The following is a 15,860-nucleotide window of genomic DNA, read 5'->3' on the forward strand; positions in this document are numbered from 1 at the left end:
ACAAGTTGATGCATCAAACCGTTTTTCTGTTCCAAAAGTGATCAAAATTTTGGAAAGAATTAAAGAAACACGTTTATTGATCCTAAACATCACGTAATCATTATCAAAATGAAATAGAACAATTTTTCTTGACTTTTCCCACAATTTTGCATTAAGTAGATATAATTTAAAGAAATTTTCAAAAATTTTTTTCTTTTTTTTTTTTCTTTTGGAAAATCATCGATATCTCGGCAACCAATAGTCGCACTAATACTTTATCGAAAATCATATTGAAGCTGAATAAATAAGCTAACTGACCTCTGTATTGATTGACTTTGAAAAAAAATTCCTGAGTCCATGGACAATTCTAAAAAAAAAAAAATTGGAAAATTTGCTCCATAACCGTAGCTTAAAAAAATGTCTAAAGATCTTGAAACTACATACTTACGGCATCAAAATGCTACTTTTTTATCTCGATACGATCATTTTTCACTGAGATACAGCTCTTCGAAAATCACAAAAAAAAATGTATGATCATTTTTTGTTCCTCTGATCTTTTCTAATAGTGTATTTAGATTACAACAAAAAATAACACTGTTACTAATTTATAATTGCATCTACACAACGCTTTATAGCTAGGGGATTTTTTTGTGGGAATAATCCACAGTTTTGTATATTCTATTTTTAGAGAAAAGGAAATATTTAGTAAAACGAATGTTTCATGAGTTTTAGTCTTACAAAAAAATTTTTTTTCGTATTCGTTCATAATCTCAAGGCATTAACAAACATTAAACGAAAAAAACAGTGTTTTTAACGGTGGAGATTTTTTATTGATATGTTTTAAAATGATATGTTGTTTTGGTACAATTTTTTTGCTAGCAAGTTAGGCTCATATTTTTTAACCATAAACTATAATCTAGATGAATCAAAATTCTTATTATTTTTTTCCTCCTTTATATTTTGTATTTTTCTTACACTGTTCCTTTTAGTTTGTCTTCTTTCCTCGATATACTTTTAAGCATTTATTTTCTTTCTTCGCACGATTCGTACCTATATAATCTATACATACATTTGATAAAATTTTCACTGTACTTTTTAAATTTCTTTTTCATCGAATACATGCTCCTTTGAAAAAACTAGATGAGGCACGGTTGCAGCAAATGGGTGGTAAGACCACTGACCAATGAAAAAACGTCCTTGTCTCCAGGTACCAAATTTTTTTCTGAAAAATGCTTACAGACATTTCAAGGTGATCTTTGTTGCGGTTTCATGTATATCGATAAAAGTGAAATTCACAGTCGTGATAAATTTGTTTAAAAGTACCAGACCTAAAGTCAATATTGGGCGTTATTTATTTAGGTACGGGAATTCACCACTTTATTTATCACGGACCGCGACCACGAATAAACTTGATTGCAGATTGCGCATCCGTCGATGTATCTCTTGGAAAACGTGTATAAATAAAACATTTTTACATGTGAAGTATTTGGTAGTAATCGTGACATACGGACGCATGTTATAGCCGAAAATGATAGTGCTGCAGAGGTACATCCGCAAATTGAAAAAGTTGAAAATCAAGAGGTAAGCCTACTAAGATCTCCATGCTTGCGATTTTTTTTTGTTTACATAGTGCATTATTGCGCAACTTGTGTTTGTTGATTTATTTCTCCCTAATAATTTGTTGGGGAAAATGGGAAAAGATCTTGCTGGCGCAATTTTTGAAACATTCATACTTACATAGATAAACTTTGACGAATATTATGTACCTATTTTTTATCATCTTTATTTCTAGGACTTTGAAATTGCGAAAATGAATGGCAAACACAAATCATTGGCTAAACTTTTCAACAGGTTCTAATTATTTCTTCATGATTATCAAAAAAACTTAAATATACATTATTATAATTTTTCTGCATAATTGCACCTTCTTTTCCGTATCAAACTGTTTTTGAAAACCATTGGGCATCACGAATATCAGAAAACATATATTTTTAAGTTGAAACAGATAACCTAAGCATTTAATTGCAAATCGGCGTTTTTGCATATTGCATAGAAAACTACGTAACTTTAAATAAAAGTAATTTTACTCTATTAATAACAGTTTACTGATTTGTGTGAGGGTGATAATTATTTTTGTAATTATATGTATAGTCGCATTAATTTAATACACAGATTGATTGACAAAGAGAGCAATAATAATTATGCTTAAAAACAAGCTTAAATTTAGTCTCTTATAAAATTAAGCTGTTATTATAAGAAAAAAAAAATTAGCAAGGTATCTGGTTATATTTTAAATCATTATTGAAAAATTTGAAATCTACCCAAAAAGCATTGATGTTAATAATAAATCACTTCTTATGCCGTTGTTATTATCGAGAGAAACAGTTGTTCAAGAACTCAATGATAAATTATTGCAAATGCAAATAGTTTGATTGCAATAAACAGCCGACTAAGGACAAAGTTGTTACGATTTGAAGAAATCGTGTTAAGTAAATGCATTTTGAAATGTGAGTGGATTAAAATACTAATAATATATACAGGACGTCCAAAAAAACCCGAAATCCCCCGATATCTTTTCAACGTGAGGGCCTATCAAAAAAGTTGTAGGGTATCAAGAAACCAATAAGCTGTGACCTTGAATTTGCCTGGACTAAGTTTCAAGGTCACCATGAAAGTATTAATTAGAACATGCTATTGCATGGCAGATTAGTCAGAAAATTCTTCCTTTGTGGGTCATTTGGAAATCAAACTAATTTTCTTTTATTCTACATAATTGTTACAAGCAAAATTTATAGGATTTTGGATGATAAGTTAGATGGTGACCTTAGATTTGACCTTCATTACAAGTTACAAAGTCAAACTAAGGTCAACTTAGTGAGCTATTTTTTGTGCCAGGAACCGATACAGTGCCAAATTTTATATCGCTATCTGTAATTAAAAATTTTTTCAGGATGTCTTTGCAGGACATTTGAAGGTCAAACATATTTTTCACATTAAATGATTGATATAAAAGTAACATAATTTAATAGACGTATTCAACTAAAACTATGATTGACAACAATTTTGATAGGTCAAATGTAAGGTCATCGTCTAATTTGACATTCATAATTCTACAAATGCTTACGTGAAATATTGTTATTGATTTATTCAGAGAAAAATATTTTTGACCTCTAAATGACCTGCAAGAAAAATTGTCTGACTGACAACATAAAAAATGTCGCGCTTCTTCTAATGTTTTCAAGTAGACCTTGGTTTGACCTTGAAACTTAAGGTCAAGGTTAAAAATGCAAAGTTGTCGGGAAGTTCGGGTTTTTTTGAAACACCTTCTGTACGGTTGTACTATTTCCAAAAAAAATGTTCGTTTGAAATATTCGTTGTAATCTTTCTTAAAATGGCATCAAAAATAAATACCTATTAATAAAAAATTAAAAATATTTTTGGTATAACAAATTAAAGTTAAACCTTTTAATTTCTTGGAATCGTTTAATTCTAAATGTAGTAAATAAATTAATTTTCAGTTATTGCAGAAATTCGATTGGGTAAATATATTTTTCAATTTTTTAAAATATCATTGAAATGTAATTGATGAAATTTAGTAAATAGCAGTGTTAACCTTGATACTCAATGATTGTGCTCTTAATTTGTTGTTAAAAAAGCGTAACATAATGACTTTAAGACGTATCTATATATAAAATAAATTTACTTGTTTATTATTTATAAGTATAATTAGCTTTGATTGTTTTGGATACATACGTAATAGATAAATTGTTTTTAAAAAATATGTACAAGCATCAAATCGAGGCCTTATTAAAATGATTACCGAGAGGATGCCAGTTAATTAGTTGTAAAGCAAATTAATTTTATTTATACTAGGTTAAGGTGAAGTGATAAATAGTAAATAAGTGCGAATCGGATATTTTTTATTTAAAAAAATTGGAAAGGTGCATTATTTAATAAAAATTGTCTTCATAAATATGCACATGATCCAGGAAATGTGCATATATTTTTGTTATTGTGTATTACAATGTGTTTGTAGTTATGTATGGTAGGATAATGCTAAATGCTATAATATTTCCGGCGTGGATATCAACAACTTGCGCAACGATTTTAAATTGACATTTTCTTGTTTCGTAAACCGCAAAGAGAATCATTTGAATGTCATTGTTAATCATACAGTTAACTATAGACAATTGGCTAAATATTTAAGAACATGGAAGTTCCAAAGTAAAAGTTGAACAAAACTCATCTGTAATCACTTGTAGGTACTTGCAATTATTGATTCCACTTATATACATTTATTGCTACAATTCTTTCTCTTCAGCATTATCATCATCGTCATTGTCATGAAGAAACGTACGGGGCCTGTTCAGAAAATAACCGAACTTGATTTTTTTAAACTTTATTATTAATTTTATACATTATTGGTCCTTGTCTCATTCAAAACACTCCCCTCCCCCATTCATACACTTTTCCCAGACGTGTTAACATTTCGTGGAGCAGTCCTAAATAGATTCATTGAAATGGTCTTTAAACGGCGTCCTTTCAGCACTAATTTTAATTTCGGAAATAAGAAAAAATGTTTCCATTTTTGTGAAAAAAATTATATTTGCTGCTCGCACTCGTCTCTAGATTTTTTTTCACATAAACTAGCAAATGCATTTAGTAGATTTTTCAATCAGAAATCCGATTCTGACGAATATCAATTAAAAATTACTCAATCTTTCCAATGACCTATCACTCTTGTCTTCATATAACGCCTATCAAAAGTTATTCTATTTTGTCCCTCGACATAACGGTTTAGTACACTGTGCGGGATTTAACACAGCCGCACTGGGCGACTGGACAATAAATCTCAGTTGTTGACAAGTGATTGACAAATTGCCTAATAGTGCAATGCAGCAATGTGGAATTTGATGTGATTCAGGTAATTTTAATTTATTATAGGCACGTTCTATTAATAATTCATATTACAATTGCCAAAGGGAGAAATAAGAGGGATATTTTGTTTACTAATATTATTACAACATGACATTTTGAAGACCTTTTGAAATGGAACAAAACGAAATTTACCATCGATATAATAAAATTGTTTGAGGGCGTAAATAATTAAAATATGTTGTTGGCCAAATGAACATATAATAGAAATTTTCCACACATTATATACAAATTATTATAATTTTTTATCTTTAACAGAAAACTTTTTTAGGGACACCTATGAAACTCATTAAATTTTATTGCTAGGCGTTTTTATATATGTTCAACTGACTTCGGAAAGACTATACAATTTTGTTAAGTAGTATTAAAAGAAATAATAATTTTGTTTGATTTTTATCCATGCATAAAAATATACAAAATGCAAATTTTCCAAAATATAATAAAACAAAACAGCACTAAATGCCATGTGTCATTCATTTGTTAGAATGCTACTAGTGCACTAAAGAATTATTACGGGTGTTAAAAAATTACATTTCGTGTTAGTAAGAATTCCATATTTTAGTAAAAATTAATAAGATTGACTGACTTATTTTTGACTGAAAGAAAAACTTTTTCCGTTAGCTGAAACGAAAAATTGGCAAAATTTGGAAACTTTAGAAATTATAGCTCCATTTTTTGCAGTGTAGTTTTAATTTGATAATAGAGATAGCGATGACGACATAGCATAAAAATATCTCGTCACGCTCCAGATTTTGATTTGTAAATTGCTCCACGGTATCACCCATCATTTCCTGTGTTACTAAAATAAAATTAATGGAACAATAATAATAGGTAACTAGAATTACATTATAATACTTTAATAGTCTACATTTTTATTATTTTTGCCATTAAGAGTAAAAAAAAAGCTAAAATATATACAAGAAAGTTCCACACTATGGTCGAAATTTTTTACAATTTTTACTATTTTGTACCAAAAAGAAAAAAAAAACAATGACGTCATTTTTGAGAGATGAGACTTAAATATTTCAGGTTGAATGTCGTTTTATTCGTTTCTTGTATTATTAAAATTATTTATTTGTTATAGTTTTAGTTTTTTTTCTGTTTCTGTAGGTATTTTGGCACTTGTGAAAAAACAATTAAAAATTAATTAGATTCTTGCAACAAAAGCATCAGTCAAGGTTTATTTTGTGAGATTATATTTGCCTACCTAAAAATAAATAAATAACTTGAAAATATGGATATCAGTATTTTAATTAACACAATGACTTTTCTTTGGAAGCGAGCGGTGATAGGAAACCAATTTATAAAAATTCTAAATTTTAACTGTAATCATCCTAATAGTTTAGAAAAAGAAGTAATAAAATGTTTGTAAGACAGACCCAAAATTAGTTCTTCAAAAATTGAAAATTTAGCAATAAATAATTGAAATTAATAAAAAATGCACCAAAAACAATCAATACCCTGACAGTTTTATTTATATTCAGTTTTTTAATTTTTCGCATTGAAAGATCACGGAGAACATGTAAACATCAGAAAATGTACCTTTCCTGTTTTGTCCAGCAAATTTGGAAAGATACTCAATAATTGTGATGCATGTGTAACTAGTTTCCTAAAAGTATTCTGCGGGGTGTACAAAATTCAGGAAACGTAAGATAAACAAACATGCTTTTTTTCCTTATTTTGAATGTATTGTTCAGTTGTCTTATACAATGAAGAAAACTTAATAGTGAAGAGATATTGTTTCTAACTTGCTTAGATTTTTTAAAATGCTGGACAAATAATTGCGCATATAAACTGCTCTCACTTAAGGGCCCCATATTCTTTAAATAGTTTTTTCCGCAAAGACAAATAATTTCAAACATTTAATAACTGAATAATCTAAAGCTTATCAAATAATTGGAATGTTATGTCATGCCACCTGAGTATTTTCAAAGACGCCGCAGTAAAACGAATAAACAGGTGCAAAAAACGATCAAACCATCAAGGTTTTAGGTACTGAAATCTACGAAAATACTAACTTTTTTATATATAACTCCACATGTAAATATTCTTATAACATTTACTTGCTTAGTCCTACATATAAAATTGTTTAATTTTATTTATAAATACGTGAAAATAATTCTTAAAATGTGGGGTTAGAATAACAGCAAACGCGTGTTTTACAAACTTTTAAAGATTTCAGTACCTAAAAACGCCAGAAATTTCACTATTTCTCGGCCAGGAATATGGCCACCTTAAACAGTGAAAAATCGGTATCTTGCTGTATTATCGTAAAATTATGGATAAATTTGACATTAGAACATTTTTAGGACAACTAATCAAGATTAAATAATAATAAAGATTTATTTAATCAGTTTTGGTCACAGGTGGCAAAATATTCAAATATAGACCAAGAAAAATTCTTTTATTGTGTACCTAAAAGTTCGCTTCAATATCTTGGTAAGATATTTAGAGACGTACAGCATATACATATATATTTTTAAATTTCATCAGTACCGTGTATCTCAAAGGTTTCAAGGACAAATGTTCATATGAGAAAGTGTTTATAAATTTGGATGAAGAAAATCGTCCTTAATTTTTGACACGATGTAATATTACACTTACTAAATAAATTATACAGAACGTCTCATCAAAAATTGAGCACAGTTTAACGGGAAGTTAATCAAATATTGATCCTTTTGGAATCTTCTATGTCAAACATGCTTTGTAATTTTTTATAAGTATTAAAACAAATATTCGCTTTCAGGTATATGAAAAATTGTTGTTCTTTTATTTTTTAATTATTTTTACCAACTGTTTTTTGTTCAACTTAATATATTTTATTTATATAGAAGTCCCCAACTTATTCGTTTTTATATTCAAGTTTAGAAAAATTGAAAAAGCAATTCAGAATTTCTGGATTTAATTTTTTTCAGTACCTTCTCGTTTCATTACCGCTAAATAAAAATCAGGTTTTCCCGTTTTTTTTTTAAGTACTATTTAAAAGATATTTTCAGGATATCTATAAATACTTTATATATCTAAATATATGCTACGCCACGGAAGAATAGATAAAAAACCACATGATGAAATAGTTTATCATTTCGAATAATAAATACAGTTTTTACGTCAACTTCCTCAGCTGCTTTGTTAAACTGGTTTAAGGTCAAGAGTCAAATAAGCTTTCAAGAAAATAGTTTTTCGGATGAAATAAAATACAAAAATCAACAAAATATGGAATCTATCGGTGTTGATGGTACTGTTGTAGAGTTTACTCATTGTAGATATGCATAATGCATAGGTAAATATGAGTACAGTCTTGTGTACAGTTGTTCACATCAAAACATATAATGTGTACATACCTACGAAAAATTTAAACTTAGAAATTAAATTATTATCAATTTTAAGATATAATAAGTTTCAAATACTTATATTTCTGCTATTTATTTAAGTTCATGTTCAAAATATTGCAATTTCCTACTATAATTATCGATTGCATTGTTATCTGAACTTCCATTGTAACTTGGTGACCTTAAACGCAGGTATAATAATTGAAAAAGCAATTCAATTCACGTAAAAAAATTCTACAGAAACGCTTTACTGTTTCTATCATACCTAGTTGATAATTAAACTTTGTTGTATCTTGAATTGACCTCTAGTTATAAAAATTACTAAACAACGTAATTTTATCTGATTGATTTATGTTATTGTCATTTCGAATTCGCAAGTAGTCTTTCCGAAGTCAGTCGAACATGTAGAAAATTTCTATTATATGTTCATTTGACCAACAACACATTTTAATTATTTATGTCTTCAAACAATTTTATTATATTGATGGTAAATTTCGTTTTGTTCTGTTTCAAAAGGTCTCCGAAATGCCATGTAATTATATTAGTAAACAAAATATCCATCTTATTTCACCCCTATTACTCTTAGTTACTAAATTGTAAACAATTGCTTGCTGTATTATATCTATTTGATTAGCCCATTTGCAAGAGTAATCGTCTTTATTGTTCTATATGAATTTTTTGCAGATAGAACATGATTATGAATAACAATCTAAATATAGAATCTTAAACAAATCGGACTAGTGGTTAAATATTTGAATTATAAAGATAAGTGTATTATGAAAGTAAATAAGTCATAAATTTGAATTTGTAAGAAAATAATGTGAGCCTAGGTAATTTACCATGAAAAGAATATCACAAACTTCAAGATTAATCAAACTCTTAATTTTTTTACTTGGTTTTCGTTCAAGTCTGACAAATCATGCAGATAAATAATAATGTTCCTTGTTATAGAATTGAAGTATTTTTTACACCACCCTAATCATTTTGGGATGTTACATGTAGATGCCACATCGACCAATGAAGAAACATTGATCCTAGGATTTTTCTAATCCTAATAGTAATATAAATTTAATGGTTATGTTTTAGAATGTTAAAGACTAAAAAAGTATGGACGTACTGTGTGATCCAACACTGACGATTACGCTGGCGCCATTACAGAAAAACGGAAAGAGCAAATAGGAAACCGCAAACGGGGATCTTTATAACATGATTAAGTCTTACTGTCGGCTATGACTTTACTGAAATTACTTAGCCCAATTTCATACAGATTTATATGAAAGTTCTCATTTTTCACAATAATTTTTATTAAATTAACTTCATCTGCAATACGGTCCTCTTCAAATATTTTTTCTTGTTTAAATTTTTTAACCACAACTTCGTAACTTTTAAAGATATTTCAATTAAACTTGGCATAGCGATAATTTTGGGATAGTCAAAACATGGGATATAGCTTAATTTTTACCTAAAATACAGACCATTAAAAACACCTTAAACACAAAAGTTGAAGTTTTATTATAATCCGGAATATAAAGAGTTCTACTTTGCTTGCCAATGGAAACCTTATAATATATTATTTAATAAAAGTAACCTTTAGAAACTTTTTAATAAAGAAATCATCAGACCATCTTACAATAAAATACATATTATTTTGAATATGTTCATATTGCTTTGGAAGCAAAAGATTCAGTAGCATCACATATGATTAATTTTTATCAGTTTAGATAAAATATTTTACTTAGTGGCATTTTATTAAATTGTTCTTAAACTTGACTAATTTGAGATTTGAAGGCATCAAGAATATAAAAGATTTGTTAAAATATTTTATTTTCTTCTTCACTGTATTTTATTACAGAAAAATATATCTGTAAGTCTGCACCGAGTTTTTTCAAATTTTTCTAATTTTTTGCTTCGGGAAAGGTTTTTTCCCACTTTTCCTCTTTTTTTTTTTCGAATTGTAACATCTCTAACCTCTATATACGCTGTACCCAATACAATTTGATAATTAAACTTGCTTACATTTTATTTATTTACTTTTCATTTCGTATACCATATAATTTAGTGCGGTATAAAATTTACTTGTTCTTCCAAATTCGCTTAGACATAGATTTAGCGCATTGTACAATACGGTCGTTTCCCATTTTATTTTGTTTATATTAGTGTATCCATGGAGGGAGTCGAAAACAGGTAAATAGAAATAAAAATACAGTCGATGATTTTTTTTATTTTTAGATCTCAATTAATACATTGTGCCAGTAACAGTTAAAAAATGTAAACAACCAGTCCATTCCCAACGTTTAATATGCATGGGATGTCTGTGGATGGTCTTAATCCTAATGCTAATAAAAACATTTTGAGCAGAAATAAAAATATGAATAAATAAAATAAATACGAACTCGGGATTTCGGGAAAACTAAAACATTTTAACTTTAAAAAGTAAGTACTGTCAGAAGTAAAATGCCTTTTTTGTAAAAAATATTAATAATTTAATTAACAAACGCAGTTTAGAATTAAAATTTATTCTCCTATTCTAAATAGTAAAGCAGTTGGTCTAGTTTATTTTTATTTTTTTTTTATTTTTCTGTCTTGTGTATCTGTACTTGTATAAGAAATTGGAAATAAATTTATTGGCTTAGAAATGTATGTTTACGTCTCAAATTTGATGCCAATAATTTTTAATTTTGCGATGATTTTTTTACTCAAAAGATATCAAAATAGATTGATCATTTTAAAATTTGGTATATGTGACTGTCTCTAATACAATTTTTTAATTTCTTATACAAAAATGGCATTTCGCTTACACAGAGATGAATATTTTTACAAAATTACGTTTTAATCAAACTGAAGTGTTTCTCAAAATGCAAAAATTCAACTTATTTTTTTTGTCAATAGTTTAGATCATTTGGAAATATCCTGTGCATATTTAATATTGGAAAATAATTAGAGTCATCTGTTTTTTAAGTGGCATATTATTTTATTATTTAATTCTAAAGATAGATCTTCCAATTTGTACATGTTCACCAGCTTAGAAATACATTTTTAAATTCACAGTTTTACGTCTGTCAATACGTCCGTCATCGCTCCCCTTCTTTAATATTATTTTGAGAAATTCCAACGAAATATGACAAACAAAAATGTTATTAGGTAGGCTATTTCATGACTATTTTATATTTACATGTTTTATATTATCCTATTTTATTCTCGAATATTACCAAATTGTTCATGGAGTTTGTATAAAAATACAATAAAATTTGTTGTTCTTAATATTAATATCTTCAGGGTCTTTCAAAGCGAGGGTCACTAAATATAGGCAGTCCGTCACTGTTAGAAGGATCAGACTGGAATTATGTATATTCCCTTAAAATATGTTCCCCTAAAAACTATATTTAACATGTTTCAGTAATATTTCAAAAAAATATTATTCATGGTGGATTTGGTTTGGACACCCTGTATCTAAGGTCGGCTAGATCTCCGTTTCAAGATCCATTGAAATATCTTAAAATTAAACATAAACATTTTAGAGAATTTTATAGAGAAGCATTTTAGTGCTGAGATATACCAGGTCTGTTCAGAAAATAAGCGAACTTTTTGAATTGCGCGCTAATAGAGATATTTAGTGATATGCGGTTGGTAGCATTGTGCTGCGCGTAGCCTCCTCTGTAACCGCATGTTCTTGGACTGTTGATATCTCATTTAGTTTTCGTGATGTTGTTATTTGAATACAACGTGTTTAAGTGTTAGTGACGATTTTTGAATTGTGCGATTTTCTGGAACAACGAAGCAACGTAAAATTTTGCGTGAAACTGGAGAAAACTTTCACGGAAACGTTTCTACTTTTGAAACAAACTTACGGAGATGATACTCTGGGTCGTACGCAATATTACGAATGCTGTTCACTATTTAAAAGTGGTCGTCAGTCAGTTGCCAAGATGATCCTCGATCAGGAAAGCCTTCGACTTCTAATTGGTGACTCTCACATACAGAAAGTCAGATCTAGTGCCTGTAAATCATCTATTGACTGTCAGAGCAATTACAGAAGAGTTTAGCATCTCAATTGGGTCATGCCATGAAATTTTGACTGAAAAATTGAACAAGCATGCAACGAATTGCAGCAAAATTGGTTTGTAAACCTGAAGGGTTATTTCTTTATTTAACCATACCATCTATCGTTATGATCAGTACCATAACGATATTAACTAGCAAAAGAGTTTACTATTTACTTGTCGAAAGGGACTTTAATTAATACTTGGGAACTTAAAAATGTTGTACGTTCAGAGAATGAATTTTAGACACTTACCGTACATCGCTCACGAAGAGTATAATCCAGGTGTTGGTTATACAGAGTGTTCCACTTGATGGACACTTAATTTGGAAGAGCAAGAAAACACCAAAACTTTGAGAAAGGTTTTTAATAACAATAAAAACAAAACAAACAAATAAAATAACGAAGACACAACGTATTCGAACAAACATTATTAATTAATTTACACGCGATAACGCAATCCGAGATTCAGGGAACCCAACGCTAATTCATAGCAAAATTTGGAAAGACTTTATCCATTATTAAGTTAACCCGAGACTCTAAAATTAAGAAAACTGCCAGTGTGGAATCCAAGGAGAAAACTGCCTTTTTTGGAGATCTCTTGAATTCGACACCTCTATTCGACACGTCTATTTCTTGGGTACAGAAGTTTCGGTTCTTATTGGCGGGCCCGCTGAATATCGGGGGTTGAAATGGCTTAACTATACCATGTTAATACCTAATTGCCTGTATTTACAATTGTATGGATAATTTTCTGATTAAACTGAACTTACAAGTAACCCTACACCTTCCTCTTGTGACTCCGTATAGCAACACGGGATGGATTAGTCAATCTCATTTAATCTATTCTTATAGCTTGAAAAATCTGCCTAAAAACAAGCTATTTGATCTATTATTATTTTTCTCACAACATTCTAACAACTTATTTAAATATCTTGGAATTTCTACATTTTTTCGAATGTATTTCGCGCTTTATTATCGCCATTCACCATGGGCTAAACCGACGCAGTTAGTCGATACCAGATGCCCAACACATGGCCCCGACGATCTAAGTCCACTTGTTCAAAATCATTGTAGATTTCATGAGGCCTTCTCCGAAGGATTGCGATAGTCGAGCTTTGCAAATTTATTACTCCCGGTGACAAGAGGCACCAGTTTCTCAACGACTTTATGGCGATGCTAAACCTACTTGAAAACCCTTAACTTTTTAGTAATGTTTAGTTGACTTAATGGGTCCCATCCGTTCCGAGAACTAACAAATAATCTATCACGAATCCCGGATTTTGTTACATGTTCCTCGTTTGATGACCGAACAACAGAAAGAAAATCGATGTCAAAGTGATGCTCACTGTTTTTTATGACAACAAAAATGTCAACAAAGCCGTGGCGAGACAACTCATGGTTTCTTCCTCAGTTTTGTACAAAAAATCAGATTATTTCCCTTCCTCACCCTCCTTCCTCTCAGCTTGGCTCCTTCCAATTCTTTCTTATTTACGAAATTAAAATCAGTGCTAAGAGGACGCCATTTTCAGACTATTGATGACATCAAAGCAAATTCGTCACAGACTTTAAAGGTCATTTCAATTGAAGGACTGCTTTGCGAAATGAAAACACTGCTGGGTAGTGTATAAATATGAGAGGGGAGCACTTTGAAGGACACAAGGACCAATAATGTATAAAATTAATAATAAAGTTTAAAAATAAAGTTCTGTTATTTCTTGAACAGACCTCGTATTAGCTTATTTGCTTTATTTTGATATGAGATCTAATATAAGAAAGGTTTGGTCAAATTTTTTACACGTAATTATGATTCCCCCTGTATATGAGTTAATCGTGGATTTTTGTATATTAATGGACATAACGTTTCATGAAGATATTTTAAAGTCCTTTTTTTAATGTGAATGTAGTATAACCTGTATAAAATACATTAAAAAATGTTCGACATTTAGCGGAAACCAAAAAGTAATTTTTTTCTACTAGTGCAAACATTTTGTAATACATTTCTTGCAAATTTTTTTACCTATAAAATATTACCATTTAAGGCTAACGAGTACTAGTTTACACAAGAGGTGTAGGGGTATTTATTTTTCGCAATCTGGAACTTTTGAAATTTCATTTCAAAGAATAAGTTGCTGAAGTGGAGGGGTAATATACCGCTTTCACTGTAATCGACAGTTTAGCTCAACAGTTGTTCCCAAAAGCACGTGGAAAAACCCACAGATTGAACTAGCCCACATTATAAATGTTTCTAATTAACTCTAATTAATCTGATCGAAATTACTTGGGAACTAAGGTGCCTTTATGTAGTTCCCTACTTAGCAGATTTAATTTGTGAGCAGTCATACGTTTTTTTTTTCTGTTTTAATTAACATCATGCGTGCATATAAATCAAGGTCTGAAATGAATAAAACCAGCAGGAAGGAGGTGTACAGACAGACCTACGTATCTGGAAAACCTCTGGCTCGAGTCGTAAATCCCGATGCACTATTTAAAAGAAATCTGCACCCGATTTGTTACAGTCTCGCCCGCTTTGTTGTCACTGTTCTCTCAACTTTCGTCAAAACTGGTGAAACGCTGTTATCATCAGTTAGTTCTGTGGGTGTATTTTAGTGAACGGTGCTTGTATGTAGTTGTTGTCCGTGATAGTTTTTATTGATTTTTTGCAGTGGTTGTCGGTTGTCCGACAGTTTTCATTATGGAATGTATACGGGAAGAAAATATGTGGAAATGTCTGTACAGAAAACTGCAAAAACAAAAATCCGAGGATTTTGGTAACGACAGGTATGTGGAATCCTACCCTTAGTTAAATTAAAAAAAAGTAAATCGCAGCTTTGTTATTGTAAACAATAACATACACAAACATTGTCCATTTATAATTCTTAAGTGCCAGATTGCAAACATCTTTTTATCTAGATTCCAGAACAACTGCTTTTAAAATACCTACTGTTAAGTACATCAAATATTTTTAGTTTTTTTCAATAAATTAGTCACATCACTTGTTGTAGTAGTACATTCGATAAAGTACATTCGATTAAATAGACGACATTTTATTAATTCCTTAAAATTTAAAATTGTTTTATTATTATTGTATTGTCTGGAAAAAAGGGTACATACTTCAAGGGTAACTTTCTTAGTACACAAATTATTTCATAGTTTTGAAGATATTGACTCGAAATTTGAAAAGCACTTTGGAGGGATAAATGTGCATTTTTTAGAGTGATCCGAATATTTCTACTTGCACCTTTAAATAAAAGATTAACAAAACCTCCAATAAAATATGTTTTTCCTCAAAAACGGTGCATCCTACGAAAAAAATTGAAGAGACCAATTAATCTCAGAATTGATGGCTGATTTCTAAAACAATATTAAAACGGAAAAATTCAGTGGCGTACCATTTTTTTTAAGGTTGTGGCATTCTCACACGGACGCCACTGGTGTAAATAGAAATATTGGAATCACCCCAAAAATGTACATTTATCCCTCCAAATCGTTTTTCCAATTTCAAGGCAATATCTTTAAAAGTCTGAAATAATAAAAATAAATAAAAAATTAAAATTTAAACACTCTGTATCTCGGAA

At 29.7% G+C, this 15,860-nt stretch overlaps 1 protein-coding gene across 1 annotated transcript in view; it reads left to right on the forward strand.

Annotated features, from left to right (window-relative positions):
* Positions 1–14,773: 14,773 nt before the first annotated feature.
* Positions 14,774–15,860, forward strand: part of LOC108911318 (protein unc-13 homolog 4B) — a 40,614-nt gene continuing 39,527 nt past the window's right edge. Inside the window, exon 1 of the mRNA XM_018716224.1 lies at positions 14,774–15,063. Coding sequence (XP_018571740.1) covers positions 14,978–15,063 — 86 coding nt within the window. The 5' untranslated portion in view covers positions 14,774–14,977. The remainder of the gene's footprint in view (positions 15,064–15,860) is intronic.

This window comes from Anoplophora glabripennis, unplaced genomic scaffold (genome assembly GCF_000390285.2).
Source record: "Anoplophora glabripennis isolate ALB-LARVAE unplaced genomic scaffold, Agla_2.0 scaffold519, whole genome shotgun sequence".
In the NCBI taxonomy this organism is placed as follows: domain Eukaryota; kingdom Metazoa; phylum Arthropoda; class Insecta; order Coleoptera; family Cerambycidae; genus Anoplophora; species Anoplophora glabripennis.